The 27,961-nt window shown below is 35.5% G+C and overlaps 3 protein-coding genes across 4 annotated transcripts in view; 2 read left to right on the top strand and 1 right to left on the bottom strand.

Moving 5' to 3' along the window:
- The window catches only part of LOC110115355 (protein CPR-5), a 10,380-nt gene extending 6,715 nt beyond the window's left edge, over positions 1-3,665 (bottom strand). Inside the window, exon 1 of the mRNA XM_020848574.2 lies at positions 3,264-3,665. Within this exon, the coding sequence (XP_020704233.1) occupies positions 3,264-3,560 (297 nt within the window). The 5' untranslated portion in view covers positions 3,561-3,665. The remainder of the gene's footprint in view (positions 1-3,263) is intronic.
- A 3,836-nt stretch (positions 3,666-7,501) lies between these two features.
- LOC110115312 (transmembrane protein 50 homolog) lies at positions 7,502-18,404 on the top strand. The gene is made up of 4 exons (XM_020848505.2): positions 7,502-7,701; positions 7,813-7,909; positions 17,801-17,953; positions 18,098-18,404. The coding sequence occupies exons 1-4, from the start codon at positions 7,563-7,565 to the stop codon at positions 18,132-18,134; spliced, it is 426 nt and encodes a 141-aa protein (XP_020704164.1). The 5' UTR covers positions 7,502-7,562; the 3' UTR covers positions 18,135-18,404.
- Positions 18,405-21,294: 2,890 nt separating this feature from the next.
- Positions 21,295-27,755, top strand: LOC110115357. 2 transcript variants are annotated; one of them, XM_020848577.2, is made up of 2 exons: positions 21,295-21,547; positions 26,641-27,755. In XM_020848577.2, the coding sequence occupies exon 2, from the start codon at positions 26,660-26,662 to the stop codon at positions 27,587-27,589; it is 930 nt and encodes a 309-aa protein (XP_020704236.1). In that variant the 5' UTR covers positions 21,295-21,547; positions 26,641-26,659; the 3' UTR covers positions 27,590-27,755. The 2 variants fall into 2 exon arrangements, with proteins under 2 accessions (XP_020704236.1, XP_020704237.1); XM_020848578.2 differs by lacking the exon at positions 21,295-21,547 and adding an exon at positions 21,612-22,028.
- Positions 27,756-27,961: the final 206 nt, after the last annotated feature.

The following is a 27,961-nucleotide window of genomic DNA, read 5'->3' as shown; positions in this document are numbered from 1 at the left end:
AAATCTTTATTTTCATTTAGGGTGCTAAGGTCACTATAGTCCATCTAATTCAGGTAATCCATCTTAGAAAAATCTTAAATCCCATTCCATCCCCTTAATCCAAGTAAATTCCCCATAATTAGGGTTGACCAAGTTTTCTGGAATTGCTAGACCAATTAAACTCTTAGAAGCATTTGACCAATCTAGACTACATAAAATCCCACTCAAACTCTAGATCTTTAATACACATCCTATGTTTCAATAACCTTAAATTTATTTAGGATTATTCAAGTCAATTTTCAGGAGATCTACTCCACCCCAATTTCTTGTTTGCTATTTCAGTAACGTAACAAGTTTCCAGTCAACAAAACAAAGCAAAACAAAAAATATATCAAAACCCCACAAAAAAAAATCTAATAGCTTCCAGATCAATTCTAGAGGATGTCCTCAAGTTATTCCAAGTGAAATTTCTGAATTCCACCGGATCTATAGAAATCCAAAACAAAATCCACAACCTTGGTCAGTTCAGGACATAACTGACATCAACTACTTTCAGAGTACAATTAACTCACCAAACATTTTCCAACCCTTACCAAACTCTCCAAAATTAAAGGAGACATCCTCTCCTACAAAGCAAGTACAAGTTTCCTTGATTTGGAGTGTTGTAGAGGAAAAATCATTGGGAAGAAGATTGATAATATATTTTGGGCAGATTGCAAGAATTATGGCTTACTACATAAACCCCTTAAGCCTTATATTCACCTTCAATTTAACTCTTCCAAATTAACCATAACTTTTCCAATTATCTTAGAAGAGTTCCCACATCCACCAATTGATCATATCAATGATCTAAGCCTCACCACCCCACCCTCATCATATATCCTTGAAGCAGAGCAAGCTAATGGGTTTTCCCTAGTGAATGTGAAAAAGAGAATGTGGTAAAAAGAAATAAACTTACAATACACAAGTAAATTTAGGTAGTACATGTTGAAGATTAACGAGTCATCCGACAAACAAATTATATAAACAAGTGATAATTGAATTTTGGCACCTCATCTTACATAAAATTGCAGACCTGTGGAAGCAAGGATTCAAACTCTTCTTTCACCACTATTGTAAACTCTCCTCCACTACCTGAATAAGTGAATACCACCCCTACCATGAGTGATTCTAAATTCCTCATAGTGGTCAAGATTTTCTCAAACTTGTCGTTCTTTGGGGTATAATAACTACACTAGCAGGTCAATGCTCTTTTATAATTTATAATTGGACATTGAGAACTTCAACCTTCGGAAGCATAGCCACCGTTATCTAGTCTCTAGCCCGCTAGAAATTTGCTACACATACTATAAAGGAAAGAAGTCAATCCAATCGTGTCAAGGTATTGGATCAGAGAAAGGGGAGTCATAATGCAGATTACTGCAATTTTGATGACTGCAAATCAAGAAAATGTTAGACTGAAATGAACCCAACCTTTTTAATGAAGGTTAAGTCATGGCCCAAACTTGATATATTATAAACAATATACAGTGCTATTTAGAACAAGAAAATATTGTGTGAATATGAATAAATGTATTAATATTTAATGAAATCATTTCTCATGAGAAAAAGTAACTCTTAACTTACATGGAAAGGATTTGAGATTTTACTCTTTACTGAATTCAATGAGGATAAATATCTGGACAAACAATAACCATTTGTTCACCTTTTGTTTCAATCACCAATCTTAATTGTGCATTACACGAAGGAACAATCAACAACCAGAGCAAATATAAAATAAAAAAATTAAAAGGAGACAATATATATACAATATTTGACTTCGCTAACTTCTAACTAATAACAATTTAAATGATCTTTCTTTTGCTCAAGTAAATGGTCCAAATAACATATTGCATGATTACCACTCTTGCTGGTGGTGTCATGGGCCGTCAACGTGGCGCCGCAGGAAACTGCTCTATTTAGCATTGTAAAAGGGTATCAAGCCCTAGTGCACTATTTCTGAAATGCTACGTGGAGATCTTCTTAAATGCAGAAGCAGGAACAAAGATATGTAGACCTTCACCGAGTGAGCACTGAATTATAGTCTAATTGGAAAGGAATGCCCCTACAGGAACGTGAAGATCCAATATTTCATTGCCTAAATTTATTCCCATTCTAAACATTGGATACAAGGTCTAGCGAAAGTAAGTAACGAAGCCTAAGTGCGTCATCTAATTGCAAATTAACCGCTAGTTTTCATGGAATGGTATAGAAAAGTTCACTTGATTTCACTGTGAGTGTAAGTATAAAGAGTTCATATGAAGAAGTCTTAGTTCATCGTCTAATTGCAATTTCACATCAATTTTTCACAGTACCCTAAACACTGAGTTATGGTTCAATTGAAAGGCAAGGCACAAACAGGAATGTCAATAATCAAAGATTTTTCTGAGTAAATTAAAACCAGTTATACATAGGTTGGGGTTTAGGGATTAGGGTGAGTTAAGAAATCTCAGTTCATCATCTGATGACATAGTCACAGCTACTTCTGATAGAACAGTATATTAATACCCTAAATAGTTTAATTCGAAGGCCGGCCAATACGGAACTTCAGTATCCAATATTCCGATTTTAAACTAAGACTCGTTCCACATATGGGAGACAAGGTCCGGGCAACAAATCTAAGTATCATTCCTTAGGGTGAGTTAAGAAATCTCAGTTCATCATCTGATGGCATAGTCACATAGTGACAGCTACTTCTGATAGCACAGTATATTAATACCCTAAATAGTTTAATTCGAAGGCCGGCCAATACGGAACTTCAGTATCCAATATTCCGATTTTAAACTAAGACTCGTTCCACATATGGGAGACAAGGTCCGGGCAACAAATCTAAGTATCATTTGATTATACATCAACTAGTCACATAACAGTAGAAAAAGCCCTATTTTCACCTAATTTTGTATGTGCGGACAGATTAAAGGAAGCCGGGTGCAATGGGTGGATGGATATACCAAAGGACTGTTTTTTTAGAGGAGACTTTAATGGCCGTAATTGGAATGCCAGACCCCTAATGAAACGTCAATAATCCAAGACTGTACTAAGATATGTTCTACAAATAGATCAAACAACGAAATTTTAGTCCATCATCTGACTGTACATCCAAGTCAAGTTGTCGTAGAATAAACGAAGAAGTTTCCATTGTTTACCTCATTTTCAACTACCAAACCATTGCATTTAATCAAAAACGAGTCTTTATCAGTCTTCAAATAAGGAAGATGTAACAAAACCCTAGATGAGAGACAAACCTGGGAAATAACAGCAGCAAAGGACATGCCCAGCGAAAGAGCAAGGTCCAGGAAATCGTCTTCGAGCATACAATTAAGGTTCCTGTTTTGTCTTCCCTGATGATGTTCTGTAGTGGATGAAGCCATCGATGTAGACGAAGAGGAGACCTTCGACGGTTTCTTCATCTTGGAAACTGCGAACCCTTTGCGTTTCCTCGGGTGACGCAGCTCTTGAGGCGGCGGTGCAGCTACGGAATCTCTCAAGTCACCCGCATCCGCCGTGGTGCGCCGTCGCAGCCCGGCAGATGGGCGATCCATGGGAAGTTGAAGGGAAAGCAGAGAACTTGTGGATGCTTATGAGGTAAATAACTCGGTTTGGCCTTGCAGGTTCCTAGGGCACTAAAGCCTTTGGTTCGCAAAAAGAAAGTTGAATATAATACTAATTTAGGGTTATTTAATTCCCCCTACAAATCTTCTTAATGCTATTTTTTTAATTAAAAAATTTTAATTTTTTTGGTAAAATATTATTTTAAGAAGCGCTAAAAAAGACCTCTAAAAAATCTTAATTTTTTATATAGTAGTTCTTTAATCTTATGATTTAACAATAATTTCAAATTAAAAAAAAAATAAAAAGACCAAACTAAATTAATATGTTGAACATTTTCAATTTATAATTGAATAAATTTAATCATTTTGATGAGGCATTGATGAAAAATTGAAAATGCCAATCTTATCAATGCAATGATTGAAATCACAACGATACAATTATATATCGTCAGCTATATGACTTCCATGTCTATAATGAACAATTATTACGTCCTCTGACCGGACGTAGATGAATGTCCGGTCGGAGGCAAATTCCCGCCAAAAAACGAGTTGTACCGAGCAATATCAAACAATAAAGAAGAATACCATCATTTGAAGACCCAATACCGAGTTATACCAAAGTTGTACCGAGTTTTTCCCAGAAAAACTCGGTACAACTCGGTATTTCTCGGTACAGCTCGGTATAACTCGTTATTGGTCTTTAGAGGACGGTATTCTTCATTATTATCAAATAATACCTAGTTGTACCGAGCAAATACCTAATTTTTGGACGGGAAATTGCCTCCGATCGGACGTTCCTCTACGTCCTTGCACCGAACGTAATAAAAGTTCGTCTATAATAGCTTTTGATCTCTCCACTTTGAAATTCATGTATGATTTGTAATTTCAAGATGCATTAAGATGAGTGCAATAATATTACTTGATGGTACCTTTGCATTGCCACGTAATTGACTCTGTGATCATATATTTCTTTCAATATTAGGATGACATAAATTTGTTTACTTTTTATTAAAAAAATTCAAGTTAAAATTTTAATGAGCATACATTTTTTAAGTTTAAATATAATGAACGAAGCATTGAAGTTGACTTATATTTATGGGGGTGGGGGACATTTAGATCAATCAAGGCAAACTCACACACAACACATACACAATACTCGAACTCAAAATCTCTTAGTTGGTAATCAAAGCTCTCAACCAACAGTTCAAGAAGAATTACAATTCTTAAATTCACGAGAAAACATTTTTTAAGTTTAAATATGTTGCGTCCTGGAGTATTCGCGACGGTAGAGAAATATTTAGTTTAACGTCTTAGCATTGTACGAAGATCCAGCACACAAACAGATAAGTAAAGCTCACTTACACCCCTAGTTTGAGAATGCAACGACACCGAAAAAGCTTTGCCATAGCATTGAACTCTCTGTTCTATGGTATCTCTAGGATAGGCATGCAGCTCTATGATGCCAGATTGGGAGCACTGCAGTACTGGGTATTGAAAAAAAAAAATTAATATAAATTTCTCCACTCAATCATTTCTCCTCATCCCTATTTGCTTGATTTGTCGGATAAGGAAAGGAAGAAAAGAGGCCGTTCGGTTCATTTTCATCCATCAATTCCATTATGATATTTCTTCTACTCATAGTAGATAACCCAAATACTACATTTGTTTTTAGTTGCTTTGAGTTTGGTGAATTTAATTTTCCCTAATCGATACAAATATATTTTCTCCTGAATGAACGCAGTTTCTTCATGTAATTTTTCCTATATTATATATATGATTCTTATGAGCATTATGACTGTAATATTATTAAATTTTACATTATATATTGATAGTTATTATTTTCTAAAGTAATTGCATAATGTATATATTTTTCTTGTATTTCATTTATTGGTTTGCATTTCATACACGATATTGAATTTGCATAGAAAATGATATAACTGATATAATACAAATATGACATTGCAAGAAAGGCTGGCTCGTTGTAAAATAATTTAAGTTGGTTGAAGGAACATATTTGTACAAGAGGGTGGGCCGAGGACTTTCTTTTAAATTATGGCTTGTGATATAATCCCAATATAAGATACAAGATACAAAGTCATAAGGGAACATGATATTTAGACATGCATGAGTGATGACTCTTACAATATAGCAACTTAACACCTGCCACTTCATACTAATATAAGATACAAAAAAATATCATGTAATTAACTAGATGTTCTACCTTGCTATTCATAATTATATTCATATTTACATGTATTTATATAGGAATGTATGAATTGATTGATATATAAAATTGTTATAGAACTAATATAAACATTATTAAGATTGACATAACATGAAATAACATATGAAAAGGACACTGATTGATGATGTTAGACATATTGATACAACACATTTACATGACACATTGATACATGACATAATAATTGATAAAATCGATAGAATTATTGGCATGAGTATAATTAATAGATAATTGACATATGTTTTATTATGTCACCCGACATTGTTATATATATATATATATATATTGGTTTTTCTATATGTTGACATATTCATATGCTTAATGTGATACTTTCGGTCTATTGATCATGTTGATTGTTATAGTGATTTTATGAAGTGTTTATCGTATATACTAATGAGTGTTGATTTTATAATGATTGAGATGATCATGCACATTGATTTTTAAGTCCACGCACTAAAAACATTAGTTATTTTTGATTTTGTTGGGCTTTGTAAGCTTATTATGTAGATTTTATTGATTATAGGTCAATGAAGATGTCAAGACCCATGGAGTGAGGATGTTAGGATTTTCAAGTTATTCTTTTGATTTCCTTATTTTACTTTATTATTTTATAGTTACGAACTTGTCGAAATAGATCAATGTTATAAGTGATATCATAACTATGATAAATTAGATTTCAAGGAATGAATATAGTGAAAGATTTGGATGTATAAGATTTTTATATTTGTTTCTGTTGAACTGATCTACATTGATAATTTATAGAAGCTTAGATAAATTAAATAAGAGATTAAAAAATACTCTTTTTTTTCAATTTAGGTTGTGACATTATGTAACTGTTGACATCATTTTTGTATGAGGTCACCTGGACCAATCCTGACCCTACATTAATCCAGACCTTAGATCTTATGATCAATCTGATCCCTAGGATTCTTTTAGATCTAGGCCTTAGGATCTATTCTAGATCTTAGGTCTCTTCCAGATAGATCCAGACCCTTATTTTTCAAAACTATTAAATATTTTTCAATCAAAACAGTAACCCTATTGGCTTTCACATGTGTGAATAATAAGTCATCATTGGTATATTTCTATGATTGCTTTTGATTTCGCAATTGGTAATCCCACAACCCCACCATGCACCATGCAACAGCAGCAGCAACAACAACAACAACATCAACATCAACATCAAGCAAAAAAAAAACCATGTAATGATCATTCAATAAGTTTTACGCTATATGTCAACTAACTAACGTAACCCCATCATGCACCACAAAAAAAAAATGATTTATTTACAACAATCCAAACAGAAAATAACATTAAAAATTTATTTTATAGCCAATTAAAAAAAAAAAAACTATTGAGTTTATTTTACTTTGCATTTAAAATAATTCTAAATTCTAAATACTTGCAATAAAATATCTCACAAAATTCAGTCATATGAATCATATTACCATTTTAATTATGACATAATTGATAGTATTGGAATTATATATATGCTTAATTAAAAAAAATTCTCAAATAAGTTCATTTATAAAAAGGTAAAATTTTTATCATTATAATATATATTTTTTATTTCATTTAAACCATAGACGACACAGGTTACCGTTAATTTTATTACACATCATCGTAAAACATCTGATATTTATTAATAAAGCAATACATTTTATTCCGTTATATATTTGGATTAATCTTCACATTCGCCAAATAGAGTAGCCCTCGCCGTTCGTCTCCGCGCGAGGTAGAGGAGGAAGGCGATGGACAATAACTGTTCGATGCTATGGGAAATCTTTGGTCCCGGAGCCGCTGGAGCAGTGTTCTCCGCCGGTTGGTGGTTCTGGGTCGATGCCGTCATCTGCAGTGACGTTAAGATCTCCTTCCTCCATTATCTCCCCGGTACGGCGGTACCCTGAATCAAATCCCCATCTCTTTCTTTTGTTCGCTCTTCCATTTCTCTCCTGGAGATTATTATGGTTAGGTTTGCTCCTGATGGGCTCCAATTCCCAGGGATCTTTGCTTCGCTGGCCGCTCTCATGTTCAACTGTGTCCGGAAAGAGGAGATTGCGTACGATTATTACTCTCCCTACGGGGAGTCGGACTGGAGGTCAGTTTCTTTCGGATTTTCCTTCGCTCGGCGCTACATGGATTTGTCTTTGTTTCGTATTTTGCCCCGTTCCTTACATTTTTGTTGCCCCTTCTGTTTCTTCTGGTCGAAAGACAGTAGCTGGGGATTCATGTGACAACAATGGATCCCTCCTGTTTCTGTTGGCTGCTATTTTCATGGATAATAATCTAACAAAAAAATTACGTAAACCTAGGCAATTTGAGGAAGAAAAGCGAGCTTGACGAAGGAATTGGTTTTAACACACACAAACAGTTTTGAATTTAGGTTTCGCCACAGTTCGAAACTAATGAACTAAGGTGCTAGCATAAATTTTATATAAGAAAAAAATGTATGTTGTATGCATATGTTATAAGAAAGTTAACATTATTTCCAAAAGTTAACATGTAAGACTCATGGCTTCCATAGTAACATTCATTGAGATGGTGGTGAGACCTGCAATGCTTTATGGTGCTGAATGTTGGCCATTAAAAGAGAAGCATAATACTAAGTTAAGTGTTGTATAGATGAGGATGCTCAGCTGGATGAGTGGCTTTACCCTTAGAGATAGGATACGAAATGAGCATATACGTGAAAAGGTTGGAGTAGCTCTAGTGGAAAATAAGATTAGAGAGAGTAGCCTTGGATGATTTGGTCACATAAGACGGCGGCCTTCCAATGACCCCGTTAGGAAAGTAGAGGTATTATATTTGACTTATGTTAAGAAAGGTAGAGGTACACCTAAAAAGACTTCGTTAGAAAATATTAGAAATGATCTTTCTTTATTAGATTTAAATGAGAATTTGACTTTTAGCTTGACACAATGGAGAAAAATGATTCATGTAGCTGACCCACGTAGTGGGACAAAGGCTTGATGTTGTTGTTGTAAAAGCTTAGGTATACGCTCATACAAATCATTCCATGTTTTGTTAAGAAGAGTTGAAGATTGCAAGGGCATTTGTTTACAATGCTTATAAATTGCCTTAGCTGAAGGTTTATGAATCATTTATTTCAAAGTCTGTGTATAGAAGACCCAACTATTGGTTAATTCTGGAATATTTTGTTCTTGAACTTCTAAACCATCATGAATCATACCAATATGGTCTCAGGAGTTTCTTCATCGGAGAGCTTATATTGGTCAACATATTGTCACCTTGGTCTACTTGAGATATATGGGTAAGATAACCCATGGTTGCTAATCAGTTCTCTGGAAGATTTTTGCCTCCAGCATTTAGTCATTGGTTGACCAAGTCCATAAGGTTGGCTCGATGATGAGAACATAGGATTTTCATTTGGTTGACCATCCATTGCTGATTGCCCCCACTTGTAGGCCTAACTTCCAATCATTAATTTGTATTCGATATTCTCAATCTAGATTGTTCTTAGGCATTGATTCTATGATGTTTTTAATCATGGGGAAATATGTTTATGGGGAATCCTGTACCCTGCATCTCTTACATAAACTCTAATAATTCGACATATATCCATGTCTTTGAAACTTCATGTTATTGTATCTTGAAGCTCCCAAAAAGAGAACCTAGAGAATGGATCATCCGAGCTTGTGTGATGTGAATCAATCATGCAATGAAATGAGAATTGCACTTAAAAATTAATAGAAATATTGAATCATAACTTGCTACCAAAACTCTATGCTTAATCAAGTGAAGTTCAAGAATTAGAAGACGAATGATTACGTAACAACAAGAAATCACATTTATAGATTAGCAGGATTTTCAAAATAACATCAAAACTTCAAGTATTCAACCCGCTACTGATGCCATGTAGAAATCCTGTATGAGTGATGCAGAGAAGACAGACACCAAGAACAAGATGAAGAGAAAGACGAAAGACAAGTCAGGTAGCTATCTTATTTTCGTTGCCTTGTTCTGTGTACAGACATATGTTTAAATAGACTAGAACCAGGTGTAATACACGTGTAGCTTAGTTATAGGCTATCAAGAATTGTAACACAGATACATAATATTTATTATTTATTGTTGTTCTAATATCTCCCCGCAAATTGACGGATCTTGAATGATCGTGAGTTTGGTGCGAAGCAACTTGAATCTCGCCGTTGGGAGCGGTTTCGTGAGAATATCGGCAGTTGGTCTACTGTATTGATAGGTAGTAATCTAATGATTTTGTTCTAAATGTGATCCCGAATAAAGCGATGATCGATCTCAATATGCTTTGTACGGGCGTGGAATACTGGATTGTTTGCTAGTGCAATGGCCGACATGTTGTCACAATAGACATCAATTGGCTCATCTTGAGTAATGCAGAAATCAGCTAGTAGTCTTTTAAGCCAAATGGTGTCCACCGTGGCCGCTGCAAGTGCCCTGTACTCCGATTCCGTTGAGGATCGGGAGACGGTGGTCTGCTTCTTGACTGTCCATGACACGAGCGTTTCGCCAAGAAATGTGCAGTAGCTAGAGGTCGATTTACAAGTGATCGGGTCTCCCGCCCAGTCTGCGTCCGAGAAGGTGCAAAGTTGCATGTCTGATTTGGAGATTGGTAGCCCGTAGCGTTCCTTTGATGTACCGAAGCAGGCGCTTGAGTAGATAAATGTGAGGTAATTCCGGGTTGTGCATATGTTGGGATAGGATGTTGACCGCATAGGCAATATCAGGGCGCATTATGGTTAGATACTGCAGAGCACCTGTGAGACGCCTGTAGGTTGCTGGATCGTTCAGGTTGGTATCCGACTGAAATTGTTGCGGCTGTTTCGTACATGAGGGGTTAGCAAGGGGGTTGCATTTTTTAAGTTTAGACTGTTGAAGAAGAGATGACGCATAAGATGATTGAGAGAGGAAATACTTATCTTTGCTATGTTGTATGCGAATGCCAAGAAACTGCCTGGCTTGTCCAAGATGTTTCATCTGAAATTGGGAGTTCAGGTTGCCGAGTATAGCAGAGATGGTGGATTCGTCATTTCCTGTGATGAGAATGTCATCCACGTAGACCATAAGAAATATTTGTGTATGATTTCTTTGGAAGAGAAGAAGCGATGGGTTGGCTTTGCTATGACAGAAGCTGATGCTTAGGAGATAATTGGTGAATGTTGTATACCATTGCCGCGGAGCCTGCTTAAGGTCGTATATGGCTTTGCGAAGGCGACAAACATAATCTGGATGAATTGCGTACTCGAAGCCTTTTGGTTGTCGCATGAAGACCGTTTCGTTGAGATGGCCATGAGAAAAGCATTGGCCACGTCTAATTGTTGAATGAGCCAGCCACGGTGAAGAGCGACAGTGAATAGAATGCGAATGGTTGGAAGTTTCGCAACCGGACTAAAGATTTCGGTATAGTCGAGCCCGTATTCTTGGTGATTCCATTGAGCCACCAAGCGAGCTTTGAATCTTGCCACGGAGCCGTCGGAGTTGAATTTCTTGCGGAATGTCCATTTACAGCCTAGAATCGATGCGTTCTGAGGAGGTGGAACTAGGGTCCACGTACCCTGTTGTTGAAGGGCAAAGAACTCTGCTGCCATTGCCCGTCTCCATTCTATAGATTTGCTTGCTTCCGTGTATGTAGTTGGATCAGGATTTTGATCAAGTTGGACTTCTTGGTGAAGCAGGTTGAGATGGCAGATAGGCTTTAAGGACCCGATCTTCAGCCGAGTGGTCATAGGATGTGAAGCAGGGCGGGAGGTATGAAGTGACGAATCGATGATAGGATCAGTAGTGTTGTTATTAGCCAATGAAGATTGACTGGTCATGGAGGGAGTGATGTTAGGAGGTTTGGGAGATGACGCCTTGGTTTGAACCTGAGACACAGGTAGTAGAAGCTTAGCCGGCACATTCAGTTGAGGTTGAACGTTGGTGTGCTGTTGTTTAAACGGAAACATATTTTCAACGAACTGAACGTGCCGTGAGATGATGATGTTGTTAGTGTCTTGATTAAGACATCTGTATCCTTTCTGATTGTATGAATAGCCCAGGAAGACGCAGGTGGTTGAATTGGGATGAAGTTTGTGTGTAGTGTGCGGTGGGAGAAGCGGGAAACAGGCGCATCCGAAGGTTCGTAAGTGTGAGTAATCTGGATTGATGTTAAACATGAGTTTAAGAGGTGTAAGATTGTTCGTGGTCGGTGTAGGTAGACGATTGATGAAATAGACTGCAGTAGAGATAACTTCTGGCTAGTGTGATGGCGGCATTGCAGCTGTCTAAAGTAGAGTTCTTGCAGTGGTCACGATGTGCCAATGTTTGCGTTTGGCTACGCCATTCTGTTCGGGCGTGTACGGGCACGAGAATTGGTGTTGTATTCCTTTGGTTTGAAGGAAATGCTTGATATGGTGATTGATGTACTCCCCGCCTCCGTCCGTGCAATTATTTTTATTTTATAATCTGTTTGTTTCTCAATATAGATAATGAAGTTAGTGAGCAAATTGCTACCATCAGATTTAAAAACCATTGGGAATATCCAGGTAAACCGAGAAAAATCATCCACAAGTATGAAATAGTATTTGAAACCCTGCTGTGAGATGACCGGAGAAGGTCCCCACACGTCAGAGTGAAGAAGAGCTAGCGGTTTTGTGGCCCGATTTACATACTGTATAAACTCTAGTTTATGACTTTTGCACAGTTTACATGAAATACAAATAGGATAAATGTGTGGTATGTGTAAAGAAGGGTTGTTGCGAGAGATCGTTTGGAGAATGCGAAGATGAAGATGGCCAAGCCTTTCATGCCAGTTGATGTGTTTGCTTCGTATCGCCGACATCGCCTGTTGCTGGGTTGGTGAATTCTGGACAGAAATGGGATAGAGACCGTTCCTACAGGGACCGCTGAGGATCGTTTTGTATGTCTGCAAATCCTTAAGCGAAAAATCGTTAGGAGTAAATGTTATAGATATTTGATTATCGGCGACAAGATTCGATATAGAGATTAAGTTGTGGGAAATGGACGGTATGTGAAGCAGTTTGGATAGGGATAACTTACAATCCGGTGTGGGAAGGAGACCGTGCCCATATGAGCAATGGGAACTGATCGTCCGTCCCCAACCATAACCTGATCAGAGCTGGGGTATGCCGTGCCTTGGCGAAGATTATCAGACCGATTTGTCATATGAGACGAAGCATCTGAGTCCAGGTACCAGTCTGTGGTTGTCGCGTCGGTGGTTGCAAGAAGTGCATTGTTGCTGTCAGCTTGAGGTCTTGGTGGAGTGTAGCTGGCGTTGAGGCGGTGCCAGCAGATGTCCGCAGTGTGTCCTCTCTTCGTGCATATTTGACAGAAGATTGAAGGTTTGGAGGCAGGTTTTGTGTTGGAGCTGATTTGTTGAGACTGATGTCCGCGACAGCGACGCCCACGTCCGCGAGTAGCGTATAGAGCGGTTTGCACGTCATTAGGAGGAACCTGCCGCTAATTATCGGCTTGGATGTGCATCTCTTCACTGATCAAAAGAGCATACATGTTGTCTAGTTTAAGTGAAAATTGCATAGTTCTGATGGCTGTCTTGAAAGATTGGTAGGCGAATGGAAGACCATTCAAGATGTGTAAGATGATATCCTCCGTATCAACTGTTGAGCCTGCAGACGCGATGTTGTCAATGATTGTCTTGATCTCAGTGAGATAGGCTTGCATAGACATGTTTTTCATCGAGACATTGTGCAACTCATTCTTGAGTTGAATTACTTTGGACCTGTTCGATGATTGAAATCGAAGTTGGAGAGCCTGCCAGATTTCCGAGGTTGTCTCAAGATGCATTACATAGGGTAGAACGGGAGCGGAAATGGTGGAACAGATTGCGGCCGCGAGGTTCTGGTCGGTGAGAATCCGATTTGGATCTGCCAGATTTGGATCAAGATTTTCGGATTCTTGATTTTGCTGGAGCTGATTGGCGGTCGTAGATGATTCAAGAAACGTCTCAAACCCATTTGCTTTGAAGTGTTTGAGAATTTGATGTCGCCAAATCGGATAGTTGTTCGTTGATAGTTGATGTGGAACCAGAGTTTTGAGGTGAGAGATGATGAACTTGAGGGAGGGATAAAGAGATGATTTCTCTGTTCTCGTGGTTGTTGCTAGAGCGGTGGTCGACGAAGAGGAAGCCGACGACGCCATTGATGGGTTGTCCAAGGATTCAACCCGCTACTGATGCCATGTAGAAATCCTGTATGAGTGATGCAGAGAAGAAAGACACCAAGAACAAGATGAAGAGAAAGACGAAAGACAAGTCAGGTAGCTATCTTATTTTCGTTGCCTTGTTCTGTGTACAGACAGATGTTTAAATAGACTAGAACCAGGTGTAATACACGTGTAGCTTAGTTATAGGCTATCAAGAATTGTAACACAGATACATAATATTTATTATTTATTGTTGTTCTAATAGGCTGCATCAGGTTTCTTCTGCCCATATTCTATTGCTATAGTATGTGATGGCTTTGCCTTGTTAGTGATAGCCTAGGCAGCTATGGAAGATGACCTACATTGTATGCTAACTTGTATAAGTGATTGCATGTTATCATTAGTTTTAATTCATTGAGATTAAAAACAACGTGACTTCCTAAGGGCATGTTTGTATGTAGGATTAGGCCAGATTTGAGCTAAATCATGCCAAACGACAAAAAAATACAAAGTTAAATCTCACAGTAAGTCCAATCTCTACTTCACGGCGTTTTCTCCATTTTTGCTCTAAATCCTGAATTTTGTAAATTTGATTTTGTGGGGATATTTCGTTAATCTAATCGAAGAAGCACGCGAATGGGACAAATATCGTCACCTTTGCAGTGAACTCCTGACGTGACCTCCCATCCGACAGGAACAACGTTGTCGAAAGTGGCGGAGAAGCATCAACTCTTTCACAACTCTACTTCACGCGAAGCAAAACAACAATGAATAAATATAGAAGAGGAAAATTGATAGGAAATACTTGATTCCAAGTATTTCCTAATCACTTTAGCCAAAGATCTCACAGCAAACTGCTGTCCACAGCATGAAATCAGCCAAAACAGTGGGAAAACACGAGAAAAACGATAGAAACACGAAGTAAGAACTTGTATTTTACTAGAAGATGAAAGGAAAATAGCAAAGATACAAGGATCCTCTATTCGAGAGGAGGATCGCACTCTCCCAATCTCTAGAATTCATAGAATAAGTAGAAATAAAATACTTATTAAAATAGCACCATAATTATAATATTCATAATTATAATTTATTAATATTAATTAAAATTAAATATATAAGTAACTCGTATTTAAAATAGAAATGTAATATTAGTTAACTGTCTTAAATCTTGAATAGCATTATCAAACAATCTCACATAACTTATCAAGATTTAACATATTTCTTACTAAACGGCTTTCAGGATTTAACCCTCTCAAAATTTAGTAAATCCGGAATTAGAGGATTTACGAAATCCTACTTAACTTAAATTGTAGTTGCATCCAAACAAGCCCTAAATGAGACAAAGCCTACGCATTTTCTTAATTTACTTGAAGGATTGTCTTGATCGTTGTATCCAACTAGGTTTTAGGCTCCAAACTCTTTTGACGATGCAATAAATTCATTTACTATAGCAGAAATATTTTATCAGGAAGACTAGAACAAGAAAAAAAAAGGGACAAACATATACTGTTGTCTGAAATAATAATAGATAAGATTGATTCGTCTCCTAAAAATGCATACTTCAAATGGAGGCTTTCAACTCTTGAATGATATACATTCATGTTGAAGAATCCTTGCTGATTCCAAAATATTGTTTTCTATGCTATGCGTGATATGTCATTCTCAAAATAGCATATCTATTTCTATGCACCCTTATTTTTATATAATGATTTGTATTGGTATATGACCCCAAACTTATGAATTTACTAATATACCTCCTTAATCTTTAATTGTCTTGGTGCTAGGTTGATTACTATTTATATATTTGTCAGTAAGGAAATCATGAAAGTGGCCAATGAACATGCTTCATCAAGTTGGGAAATCATTTAAAAAATCAAAATTGGGAAGAGAGATAGCTTAACCACTTCAACATATATTTACTGAAGAAATGATAATTATTGGAGGTGATATAAATGAGCATATAAGTTTTAATAAGATGAGCTTTGGGATGATTCGTGGTGAATGGAATAAGACATAGAAATACAATCGGAGAAGTTTATCTCATTTTGCAGTAGCATATGATATTGCAATATCATGCACAAGTGAGAAAAAAATTGTTTACTTGCAAAATTGTAGTTCTCAAATCACAAATAAATTTCTTCTTGTTTAGAAGGAAAGAAAAATCTTTTTGCGAGGATTGTACTGTGATTCTAGTTGAAATCTTGGCTGTATAATGTAGTTACGAAATTATGCCTTAAAATTTTAATATAAATAATAAAAAGAAGTTATATCCTTGAGATAAAGTGGTAGAATTTAAAATGTGAGAAATTGTTAATTTTTTATTTAGGTTATTGAGAGATATGAACTAAAGATCACTTGATTATAATTGTGGAGTTATCAAATCATAAATAGAATCTTCTTACTTGGAAGAAAGTAAAAATCTTCTTGAAAAAATTGTATTGTGATTCAAGGTGAAATTGATAATATAACATAGGGTAGGGGTTATATATCATAAAGGTAACAATAAAAAGAAAGTATAATCTTAAAATAAGGTAATGAAATTTTGAAAGGTGAGAAATTATTAGTCCTTCAACTTAGGTTACTATGAGACGTAAATTGAAATTCTTTAGTTGAGCCAAACTTGACATGGGCTAAGATGATTAGTTGTATTAAGTGAATTGCTATAGGGTTTTAAGAGAGTTTATAAATAGATCATATGTTGATAAAGATTATTGGTGATGAAGGGAGGAGGTACCAATGATTATCATGAAAAAGAATTCAAGTGAGAATTCTAAAATGAATGCGGCAATAGGATGATAAATTAAAAAATGAGTATATTAGAGAAGATGTTGTAATGACATATGGTGAAGATATAGTGATCGAAAATAGATTTAAGTGATTTGTACATGCACAACGTGGGTAGGAAATGTCTCTTAGATACAACAATAACAACATGCCTTTATCATACTACATGGGGTCGGCTACATGAATCCTTTTCTCCATTGTGTCCTAGTAAGAGTCAAATCCTCATTTAAATCTATTAAAAAGGTAATTTTTAATACTTTCTAACCAAGCCTTTTTAGGTCTGCCTTTACCTTTCTTAACATAGGCCGAATCTAATACATCTACTCGCCTAACAAGGTTATCAAAAGGCCGACGTTTTATATGACGAAACCATATAAGATGATTCTCTATAATTCTGTCTTCCATTGGAGCTATTCCAACCTTTTTCACGTTTAAACTCGTTATACATTTTGTATCTAAGTGTAAAGCCACTCATCCACTGAGCATCCTTATCTCTACAATACTTAATTTTATGCTTCTCTTTTAATGACCAACATTTTGCACCATAAAGCATTGTAGGTCCACAATCATTTTATAAAATTTCCCCAAGTTTGAGGGGTACTTTTTTGTCACAAAGTAGATCTGATTCATTCCTCCACTTCAACTATCTAACTTGAATTCTTCTAATAATATCCCCATCTATTTCACCATCACTTTGAACAATAGACTTGACATATCTGAAATGCGCTCTCTTTTTAATGACTTGATGCATTCTTCCACTTCAACCATCTAACTTGAAATCTTCTAATAATACCCCCATCTATTTCACCGTTGCTTTGAACAATAGACTTGACATATCTAAAATATGCTCTCTTTTATGAAACACTTGAGAAAATAATCTTACCAAGCAAGTTATCCATTTAAACGAATTGAGCCTTAGTGAACTATAGTTAAATTATCTAACGAAATCTGATCGAGTGCTGTACTTTGTCAACATATAAACTAGGAGGAGGCAGTTCTTGAGTGGTATGTCTTGCTGACAAATATTTCCCTGTTTCTGTTATTGCAGGTTGAAGCTTTGGCTATTTTTGGCATATGTTATATCCTTCGTTTCCCTTGCAGCAGCTGTTGGTTTGTTGGTGCAAGATGCACTTACTGATAAAGGTCACTCTCTATGGGCTGGTGTTGCTGGTGTTCTGCAATGTGTCTTGATATTGATCAGGTATCAAATTTGTATTTCTTCAGCCTGAAATGGCTTCTCCCAGAAATGCTTCTTGTTAAGATGGGAAGTTTAGAATATGTAGATTTCATTAATGCGTTTACTGTGATATGAATTTTTCGGGCTCAGTTGGTTTAATCCTTGCAGCGGGCTGATATATTGGACCTGTCATTCTGATGATTGAAGGAGGAAAGCATACGAAGCTGCCTTCGTATTTTCAATTCTGTACAGGTTTTCTTCTTGTTCTTCCAAGCTATGAAATGCTTTGTATTTTTCTCAAGTGTTTATTTTGAGAGCATTAAAGGATCGTAACCTACTATATGTTTAGCTGGGATGAAGTATATATGCATTTCCATGTACAGTTACTGTATAAGTGGATCAACTATTGCCTATAAGCCATTTCTAACTGAACTTTTCTATAAGAGATAATCTATCACCTTCTATTTTACATTGAGATCTGTGTTTTTCTTGTCATAAGATTCAATCAATGAATGTAACACCTGGAAATAAGAATGTGGGGTTATCACTTCAGGAGTTTCTTTTTGCAATTTGTGCAAGGAATTCCCTGTTTAATTTCTGTCCAGATTTTTGTGGTACCCTTGTAAATGAAGAATTAAGAACTGCCAGTCATGTTCTATATGCTTCATTATGAACCAGAAATTGGTGATAATTTTTACTTCTCTGCTGTGATGCTTGTGTTATGGCTGATATCTTTCAGATTGGAAAGTTAAGAATTAGAATATTTTGTCATTATTATGAAAATTATTCTCTTAATTGAGAATATTTGTAGTATTAACTTTTTCTCTCTCTATTGGTTGTATTTCCCCATATATAGATGTCATGTAAATAATTATTCTCGTCCCCTTCATTGACTGTTCTCCCACCTGCTATAACTGTTATTGGTTCTCATTTGGTCCCAAGGAAGGAAAGAATATGTTCGTCTTTCCTCTTTGATCTTAGATAATGTTCTCTATGTTATATTCCTTGTCCATAGATCTATTGCCCTTTCCACAATGATTCTTATTTCATTTCATTCATTGATGACCATACTAGAGTCACTTGCATCTACCTAATAAAATATCGATATGAGGTCTTATCAATTCCATTTATTCTATCAAGAAATTAAAGTTCAATTTCTAATCAAATAAAAGTTCTTTATATAGATAATGCTTTTGAATTTATGCAATATTCTTTTTGATCTTTGTGCATTGAGAATGAAATTATAAATCAATCATCATGTTCGTATACATCTCAACAAAATGGATTGGCTTAGTATAAGCTCCATCATCTTATGAATATTGCATCTTTCTTGTTTTTTATGACACATCAACATCATCTATTTAGATTTCGTTTGAGACGGATTTCTTTCTGTTTTGTAAAGTTGCTTTAGAAAAAGTAATTTTTAAAATTTTTGTAGAAAGAAATTTCGCAGTTCAACTTTTCTTTTTTGAAAGTGACGTAAAAATAGAGGTCAAATAAAAATTGTGACTGAAATTTTAAAGGTAAATCTATGAGAAAACGGTCCCAAATGAAGCCTTAGAGTACTTATTACAACATATGCGACCAAATAAAGAATTTTGTTTAATTCAACTTTTTAGCTCGATTGACTTGTCCCAATGTAACCCAATTGCATAATTTGATTTGAATATTTATCAGATGATTATGATAAAAATGCAAGAAATGTTACTTTCATAATTAACTCAGCCTTAATAGTTTTCCTAAAATAAAATGAATATTATGATGAAGATGGCACCAATTAGCTTTGAAACGTAGGCTTTGTTTGGGATAGCTTTTTTATTATTTTTAAAGTAATTTTTTAGTACATAATTTTTAGTTTAAAAAGTTGCATTAAAAATTTACTTTAAGAAGCATTAAAAAAGCTGTCTGAAACAAAATCTTAGGCTTCGTTTGGGACGACTTTTTTATTGCTTTTTAAAACGGAGTTTTAGTAGTACATTTTTTATTTTTGTACTAAAATTCCGTTTTAAGGCTCCGTTTGGAAGGTTTTCTTATTGCTTCTTAAATCAATTTTTTTATACAAAAATTTTAAATTTTATATTATAAAATTGCTTTAAGAAATGGTAAGAAAGTTGTCCCAAAAAAGCCTAAAAATAATAAAAAAGCTCTCCCAAACTAAGCCTTAATAATAATTTTGTACAAACTCTCAATTCAGCTTTATCTAGAATTGGTCGAACTTGCCTTTCTAAAAGAATTGCGTGTTATATCATAAACATTGACAAATTGCAATAAGAGTTATCAATACAATTCTGGTCAGAATTTGCTCTCTGATTATTCTTATTAAATGATTTAGAAAAAATTGTTTATATTGTGATATAAATTCTATTATATTTAAATCAATGCAATATTAATCACTAAACAAATATAACAATTCCCAATTTTATTATATTTTAATTTGCATTATAATATTCTCATATAATATTTTTTTCATGATTTGTTTTTATTTGCAATTCATCATTTACATTTTAAACCTTTAAATTATTCATTGAATGTTACATTCATACAATAAATTAAATTATTGTAATTTGCAGGACATTTCTTGTTTCTATTTTTGAGTGTCTTGAATTTGATTTTCTTTTCTTCTTTAAGATGTGAGTTTTTTTGTTGTTGCGACTTTTAGGTTAATTTAGGTAAATTCGTACATAAATAACATACACAGACTTCGAACCCAATATTTTTTGATTGATAGTCAAAGCTCTCAATGCATCTGTCATAAAATTTAATAAAATCAATAATTTAACTTGAATTTAGCTCGAATTCTTAAAAAATTTTAAATTTTATTTTTTTTAAATAAAATAATAATTCACAAAAACATAACTATATAAAAAATCATAAATTACTATTAATAAAAAAATATAACAAATAAATAAATAAATTTAATTATTAAATCAATATGGTCAAACAAAGATTTGCTATTGGTCTCATTTAAAATTTTAGCTCAATATATATGTTTGTATTCAACTCATTTATCCCATTTTGTGGGGCTGGCTACATTATTTTTTTTCTTCATTGTGTTCTTAATTTTTCATTTAAATCTAATAAAAAATATTATTTTTATTATTTTCTAACTAAAATTTCTTTGATTTATATATATCTTTCTTAGATTTATAATTAAATCTAATCATTATCTTAAAATTGTTCTTTTTATTATCAAATTAATATATACATAATTTTTATAAATAGATCAATTTTCGAAATAATTTTCAATATGAGCAACTTTTGAAATATAAATATATATGCAAAGAGCCGAACACCAACGAACAACCTCGTCGACTCGTTTTCTCCAATTGTAAATCTTCCTTTTCTTCTCAACTCATTCGATGGCGCGCGTTTGGACTTTTAAGGAAAAAGATCCATCCCAATAAAAATGACGCTTCATCGATCACCAAAACGTGGCCTGCAACTCATCCGCGATATCCCTTCCCCACCTCTCTCTCTCTCTGATCTCATGCGCCCCATCTAGGCGGAATGGAGACCATGTAGTAGAGGATCGAGCAAGCTTTGCTTACCCTCTGACCGCTTCTCTCCACCAAACCCTAGATTCCTTCTGATCCCCCTGTAATCCTTCACTAACCACTGGTACGCCACTTTCCCTAATCTTTACCCCTTTTTTTATCATCATTTCACAGTGATTTCTACAAATCTACTTGGCATGTGCTGCAACTCGCTGTAAAGAATTGAAGAGGCTCCTTTCCATTTGTCTAGCGACGATTTATACTGGAGAATTTCTTTGTTCGGCTTGTGTTTTGTATAGTTTTTTGGTGTAATTTATTTTACTTTTTAGAGGGGGGTTTCGTACCGGGGCTTGCTGTGAAATTTCAGACGGATCTGTTGGTCGATGGCGTGCCCGTAATTGTTGGTCAGAAACGTCCGCGATACTTATTTTATTGCTTCTGGTTGGTTCGGTAGTTGAGATTCCTTTTCCTCTTCTTTGTTTGGTCAATCTTTGGTTTATTTCGTGTATATATTGCTTGTTGTTGGATATTCATGCTGGTGGGGGGTTGAGATCTGGAATTCTTCCTCATTGTTTCCGATAGGCAGCTTTTATATCTCTGGACAGGTAAATCTCATTATTTCATTCTATTGGTAGATCTGTGGTTGTGTTCTCCAATAAATGTCATGCAGTTTTATTTTTTAGTCTGTAAGTTGCTGCAGATAGTTGTGTATTGCTTTGATGGGTTGAAATGAAGGTATAAATTTGTTCAGCTGGTAATTATCAGAGTGAAAAATGACATTCTAGAAAAGGAAATAGCCTTATTTTCAATTTGACGCTTGAGAAAGTTAGAAAATGTCACATTCCTGGGAGAACTTTGTCTCTGTATCCAGGCCCTGAGTGCGGACAATTTGTTTTGGATGCTTAACTTCTGTTTATAATGCAAGGATTAACTTGTCCATGCCTTAGTTTTGATCTGAACCCTTACTTAACCATGATGCTTGTCATTTTTCATGTCTGAAGCGAAGTCCTCCCTCCTCACGAATTCTTCTTGTGTGTGGGCCTCCATAGGATATGTTGAAATGAAATGTATGTACTAAATTGCACTGGTTGTGGTTGGGGTTTCCAAAGAAATGACATTCCATGAAATAATTCAATTGTTGTTAAAAATGACTAGGTTTATTAGGACATCCTGATTAGTCAGGTGCCAAAACTTAACTTGATTGTGATGAGAGTTAGACAAGGCTTGGTTTATGTCACCTGCATAATACACATCACATAGCGTGCACACATAAACCCATTTTTGGTGAACAAGCGTTTGAGGGTTGGCTGTCTAAAATTAAGATTGCATATATTACATCATTTTTAATGAAAATATAGAGAATTAATAGGCTAAATAATTAGAAAAATGTTAAATACCACATGCTTGTAAGAAATTAAATTTAAAGGGAGCAAATCGAAGGAAAGTGGGAAATATTGGATTCTATTGTATTTTGTTAAGGGTAACAATAGAAATGTGAAAAAAACTTATGGTAATTAAAACTTTGTTAGTGGTCATCGGAGCAGTAATTTTTTTTTTAATTTATTCTGATTAAATAGGATAGATTTTCAATTTAACAGAATTGTAGTTGTAGCAGTCGTCAAATGTATATTCTGCTTTGGCCACTTGGTTCATCTTGGTAATTCTGCCTCCCTCTTTAAACTGGTACCTTTTTCAGTTGCACTTTTAAGCTCTTTCCTCCATGTTTGTATCTATGCGAGTAATGTCATGGGTTCTCTTTTTCTAGAACATGAAGTAGAGCTGGAAATTGTTATCCTTTGACATTACGAAGCTTCACCAACTGCTAGGAACATCACAGGATCCCGGGCCTTTGTTGTTGAAATTGGTTGCTAGAATATACTTGTCATTGTCATTCTTTTCCTTGTATTTTTTTCTCCTTTGTATGATCCAATGAAAATCTAAACTACTCTTCCACCTCTCTCCTTTTCCTCTCTGTTATGCCCATGAAGCCAAGCTCCAATCATCTTCCTTTACCCATTGATGTAGTTATGTTCTGCATAAGCAAGCTCATTCTTGTTCAATTATTCGAGCCTAACCTAACACAACTCAACTTGCTTAAACTATGCTATTCTGTCAATCCTAGTTCTTCGGTTCATCGTACTTGAATGGAAGCTATATGGTCTAAATTTCACATATATCATAGCTATAAATTCTCTGAATATATATTATTAGATCCAAATTTGTCTGTGGAGAATACCTCGTTAATAGATCATTGACGGGTTAAAGCTAGAGAACCAAGTGTCGAAAGTTAGTGAGCATTGAGTAAGTATAGAACTCTAATATTTATAAGTAATCCCTACAACATGAAGTTCAAAATATGCCTCTTCACTTTTTATTCATAGGATTAACAGTGCTGTGGGAAAGACTATACCTAGAATAAATAGAAGAATATTATATGATTTGAAAAGTCTAGGCAGATACAAACACATTGGCTAGTTGGATGGTATACATAAAGACCCTTATCTTTGGCCTGGCCCCCTTCCTCGCAGGCAAGCACCTTGGGAAAGACTTCTGGGAAGAGTGCATTGGGAAAGGTTTCAGAATGTTGCATATAGGGAAAGTCTGTGAAGGCGGGTCCCCTAGGAATGAGAGGCAAGTTCCTTGAGTCGAAGTGACATTGAGTTAGGGACGAGTTCAATCAATGAAGTCATGGTCGCGGGCTTCATATGTGTGCACTTCTTATAGTTTGGTCGGGGATATTTGCTATAGGCGGATGGCTTTGATTGCATACAATGTGGAAGAGCGGATTCTGTTGGGGCGAGTGCTCATCATGGTGAAGACATATATGGGTGAGTCCTTTAGAGGAGCCCACCAATGATGATTGAACCATTTGTTATATTTTTTGGAGTGGCTTCGTAAACTGTGATTTTCATAGGAGGGAGTGGTTGATTTCCCCTAGGCTGATGTTGACCTCGTGCTCCCCATAGTCCGAGTCGCACGAATTGGAACCATATGAGATAACTGCAAATTGTTTATATATTCACCATTTCTTCAAATTCCTTCTTTATGTTAATTTATCATTTTTTTTATCAGCATGCCTATATCAATGGTTGATTATTTCCATTTTAATCAAGACGTCACAGTTTTATACTAGTGTAAGCATGAGGAATACTAGGCTATGTGTGTCAACTCCACCTAAGCCCAGGAGCCCATGCAGGGCGCTTGCCTACCCCGGTCGCTATAATATACTTCTACCATGATTATTGCCTAGCAGGCTTGAGAGATTATTGCCTAACTTGCGTGTAGGAATTGAATTGCAGTCTTATATTCCTGGTAATTTTGATCCATCTAGTTAGTATTGGAATCTGGTTGTGGAAAACATGAAACCGAGAAATTTGTTTCAGGTTCTTGGATCAGACAGAAGTAATTTAAAAGTGCTTGGTAGAGGGTTATCTGCTCTCGCAAATTTGCTTTACGCAGTTCCACCTCACTTTTTCTTTGGTTATAGCATCCCAAAAAATGTTCCACGGTTAAGATTAGAACGACCTTCTGAGAAGGGACGCAAGATTTTATTTTTTAATAAATGTACATTGGAAAATTTCCCCCATTAGTTCCCTAGTTCATGCAATATCCCTTCAAATTGTTTAATTAATTCTATGCGTTTGGCTCGTCTATACTAGTTTTATAATTTCCACAAATTAGACTTTGCATTGCATGAGGCTTAATACTTATTAAGGTTCCCATGATTAACAAATTCAAAGCTATATTGTTAGATAGCTTATGGGCATATAGTGGGGAACACAATGAGCATCTTGCAAACACTCAGAATTAAAATTGCACATAAAACTCACCAACAAATATGCTTAGTATAAAGGGCTTTGTTATATGATATGAGTATTGAGAAATAAGTAAATATTCCGTTGTGATTGTCATGTTTAGTATGACATAAATGAGAATATGAAGGTGGATGCTAAGCAAATATGCTGGACAAATATGAAAGATAAATTGTATAATGATTATTATTAAAGGGATGGTTGTAGGAGAATATAGAATATATTAAAGATAAAATAATTGAAAATGATAGATAATATTAGTATCAAAGAATTAGGAAGATAACACATGAATGCAAGATATTGAAAAAATTATAGAAAAATAAGGATTAACATTGTTGTGACATTCATTAGAAATGAATGAAAAATTATAATGTGTAAAGGCAACACCAAGTAGTTAAGATATAGCTAGTCATGATGATGTGGAGGGCTTTCTTTACCAATTATTTTCAAGTCAAGGAATTGAAGTTTTGTTTGGACCGCTTTTCCTTCCCAATTATCTTTTTTCCTCTTCTTTTTATATTGTTCTTGTTGATAAGATTAGAGAGGGAGTTTAAGAAAAAACTTGAATTATGGAGGTCAGCCTTAGAGTCTAAAGTTTTTCATTTGAGTAGATCTAAAACCAAGCGTAATTTTAGTAGTATTAGATCTAGTGGTGGGATTGTGACTTTGAACAATCAAGTTATTAATAAGAATATACATATTAGATATCTTGGGTATATTGTTCAAAGTGACGGTGAAATATATGGCGATATTTTTAGTAGAATTCAAGTTGGTTGGTTGAAGTGGAGGAATGCATTGGGCATGTTATGTGATAGAAAAATATCCCTCAAACTTAAATGAAAATTATATAAGATGGTGGTGAGACCTGAAATGCTTTATAGTGCAAAATGTTGGCCATCGAAAGAGAAGCATAAAAGTAAGCTATAAGTGTTACATAGATGAAAATGCTTAGGTGGATGAGTGACTTCACTCTTAAAGACAAAATATGAAATGAGTATATATGTGAAAAGGTTGGAGTAGCTCTAGTAGGAGATACGATTAGAGAGAGTCGTGTTAGATGGTTTCGACGCATAAAACGTCGGCCTATCGATGACTTGGTTAGGAGCATAGATGTATTAGATTTGGCCTATGTTAAGAAAAATAGAGGTAGACCTAAAAAAATTATTAGAAAATATTAGAAATGATTAGATTTAAATGAGAATTTGATTCTTAACATGATACAATGGAGGAAAAATGGTTCTGTGTAGCTAACCTATGTAGTAGGATAAAAACTTGATATTCATGTTGCTTTTATATTTTCTTATTGTTATCTTCTTCTCTTTGCATGATTGTACATAATTATACCCATTTGATTCATTACAATTTTATTCTGGTTCTTATTTTTCCATTCTTCCTCTTTTTTCAGACTAAAATTTGCTTCTTACATGGCAAAAAGTGCTAAAAATCGCCGCAGACTTTCATCTCGTCAGTTCAGATCAACCCCTTATCCTACATCGCAGCCATTCTGCTGGGATGCTCGAAAAGAATGCAACTTCAAAAGAACATCAGCATTGGAGAGGAATGACTGGGAAGAATCCACCTGCTCTGTGTGCATGGAATTCCCACATAATGCAGTTCTCTTGCTCTGCTCCTCCCATGATAAGGGTTGCCGCCCTTACATGTGTGGAACCAGCCATCGCTACTCAAACTGCCTTGAGCAATTCAAAAAGGCTTACACAAAAGTCACCTGTACTGAATACAATTCCTTGGGAGACAATCCCAGAAACTCCAGATGGCCTCTGATTAGCAATTCTGAAGCACTGGAGCTTTCATGCCCTCTATGTCGCGGGCCGGTGAAAGGATGGACGGTGGTCGAACCGGCTCGCAAATATCTCGATGAGAAGAAGAGAAGCTGCATGCAGGATGATTGCTCTTTCATGGGGACATACAAGGAGCTCAAAAAGCATGTGAAGTCCGAGCACCGATGCGCGAAGCCTCGAGAAATCGACCCTGAGATGGAGGAGAAATGGAGGGTGCTGGAACTCGAGGGCGAACGGCAGGATGTCATAAGCACGATAATGTCGTCAATGCCGAGATCAATGGTGTTTGGAGACTATGTTATTGAGATGAACAATGGCAGCGCCGGCGCTGCCGGCGAGGACGCGGATGAGAGTGGTAATGAAGATCCTTTAATGCTTAACAGGAACATCCTCTACTTCTTGCAGGAAGGGGCTCGGCTTATGAGGCTTCAGTGGGAAGGAGTTGATGGTGTTGCTGATGCAGCTGCAGGGAGAGCTGTGGATGTCTCAAGAGCCGATAGGCGAAATAGGAGGCGTCGGCAGAGGAGCCGTGGGCCGTCTCCATTGGATATATAAGCCCAAAAGCAGTACATATTTCTGATTTATGATACATTTCTGTTTCGTGTTAAGTTAACTGGGCTGGTTATGATTTATTTTGATTAATTTATGTATAACACATGTATATACATTAATATGGAAATTAAATAAAAAAAATAAAAACAAATAATATGGAAATTCAACATTTTACTAATTCTAATATGTAATGAGTCGAGTATCTGTCTAATTAAATTAAGTTATTACGGGATTACTCGAAAGTTATTAGGCTCAAGTTCAACTCAATTTCTTGAGGTCATTTAAAAAATTCGAGTTTGATTAGAGAAATAATTTAAAATATTTAGTATATATTTTATTATATTATTTTAAAATTAATTTTTAATTATATTTTAA

The sequence above is a fragment of the Dendrobium catenatum genome, unplaced genomic scaffold (assembly GCF_001605985.2).
Source record: "Dendrobium catenatum unplaced genomic scaffold, ASM160598v2 fragScaff_scaffold_586, whole genome shotgun sequence".
Classification (NCBI taxonomy): Eukaryota; Viridiplantae; Streptophyta; class Magnoliopsida; order Asparagales; family Orchidaceae; genus Dendrobium; species Dendrobium catenatum.
This window is presented reverse-complemented; position numbering and strand designations above follow the sequence as displayed.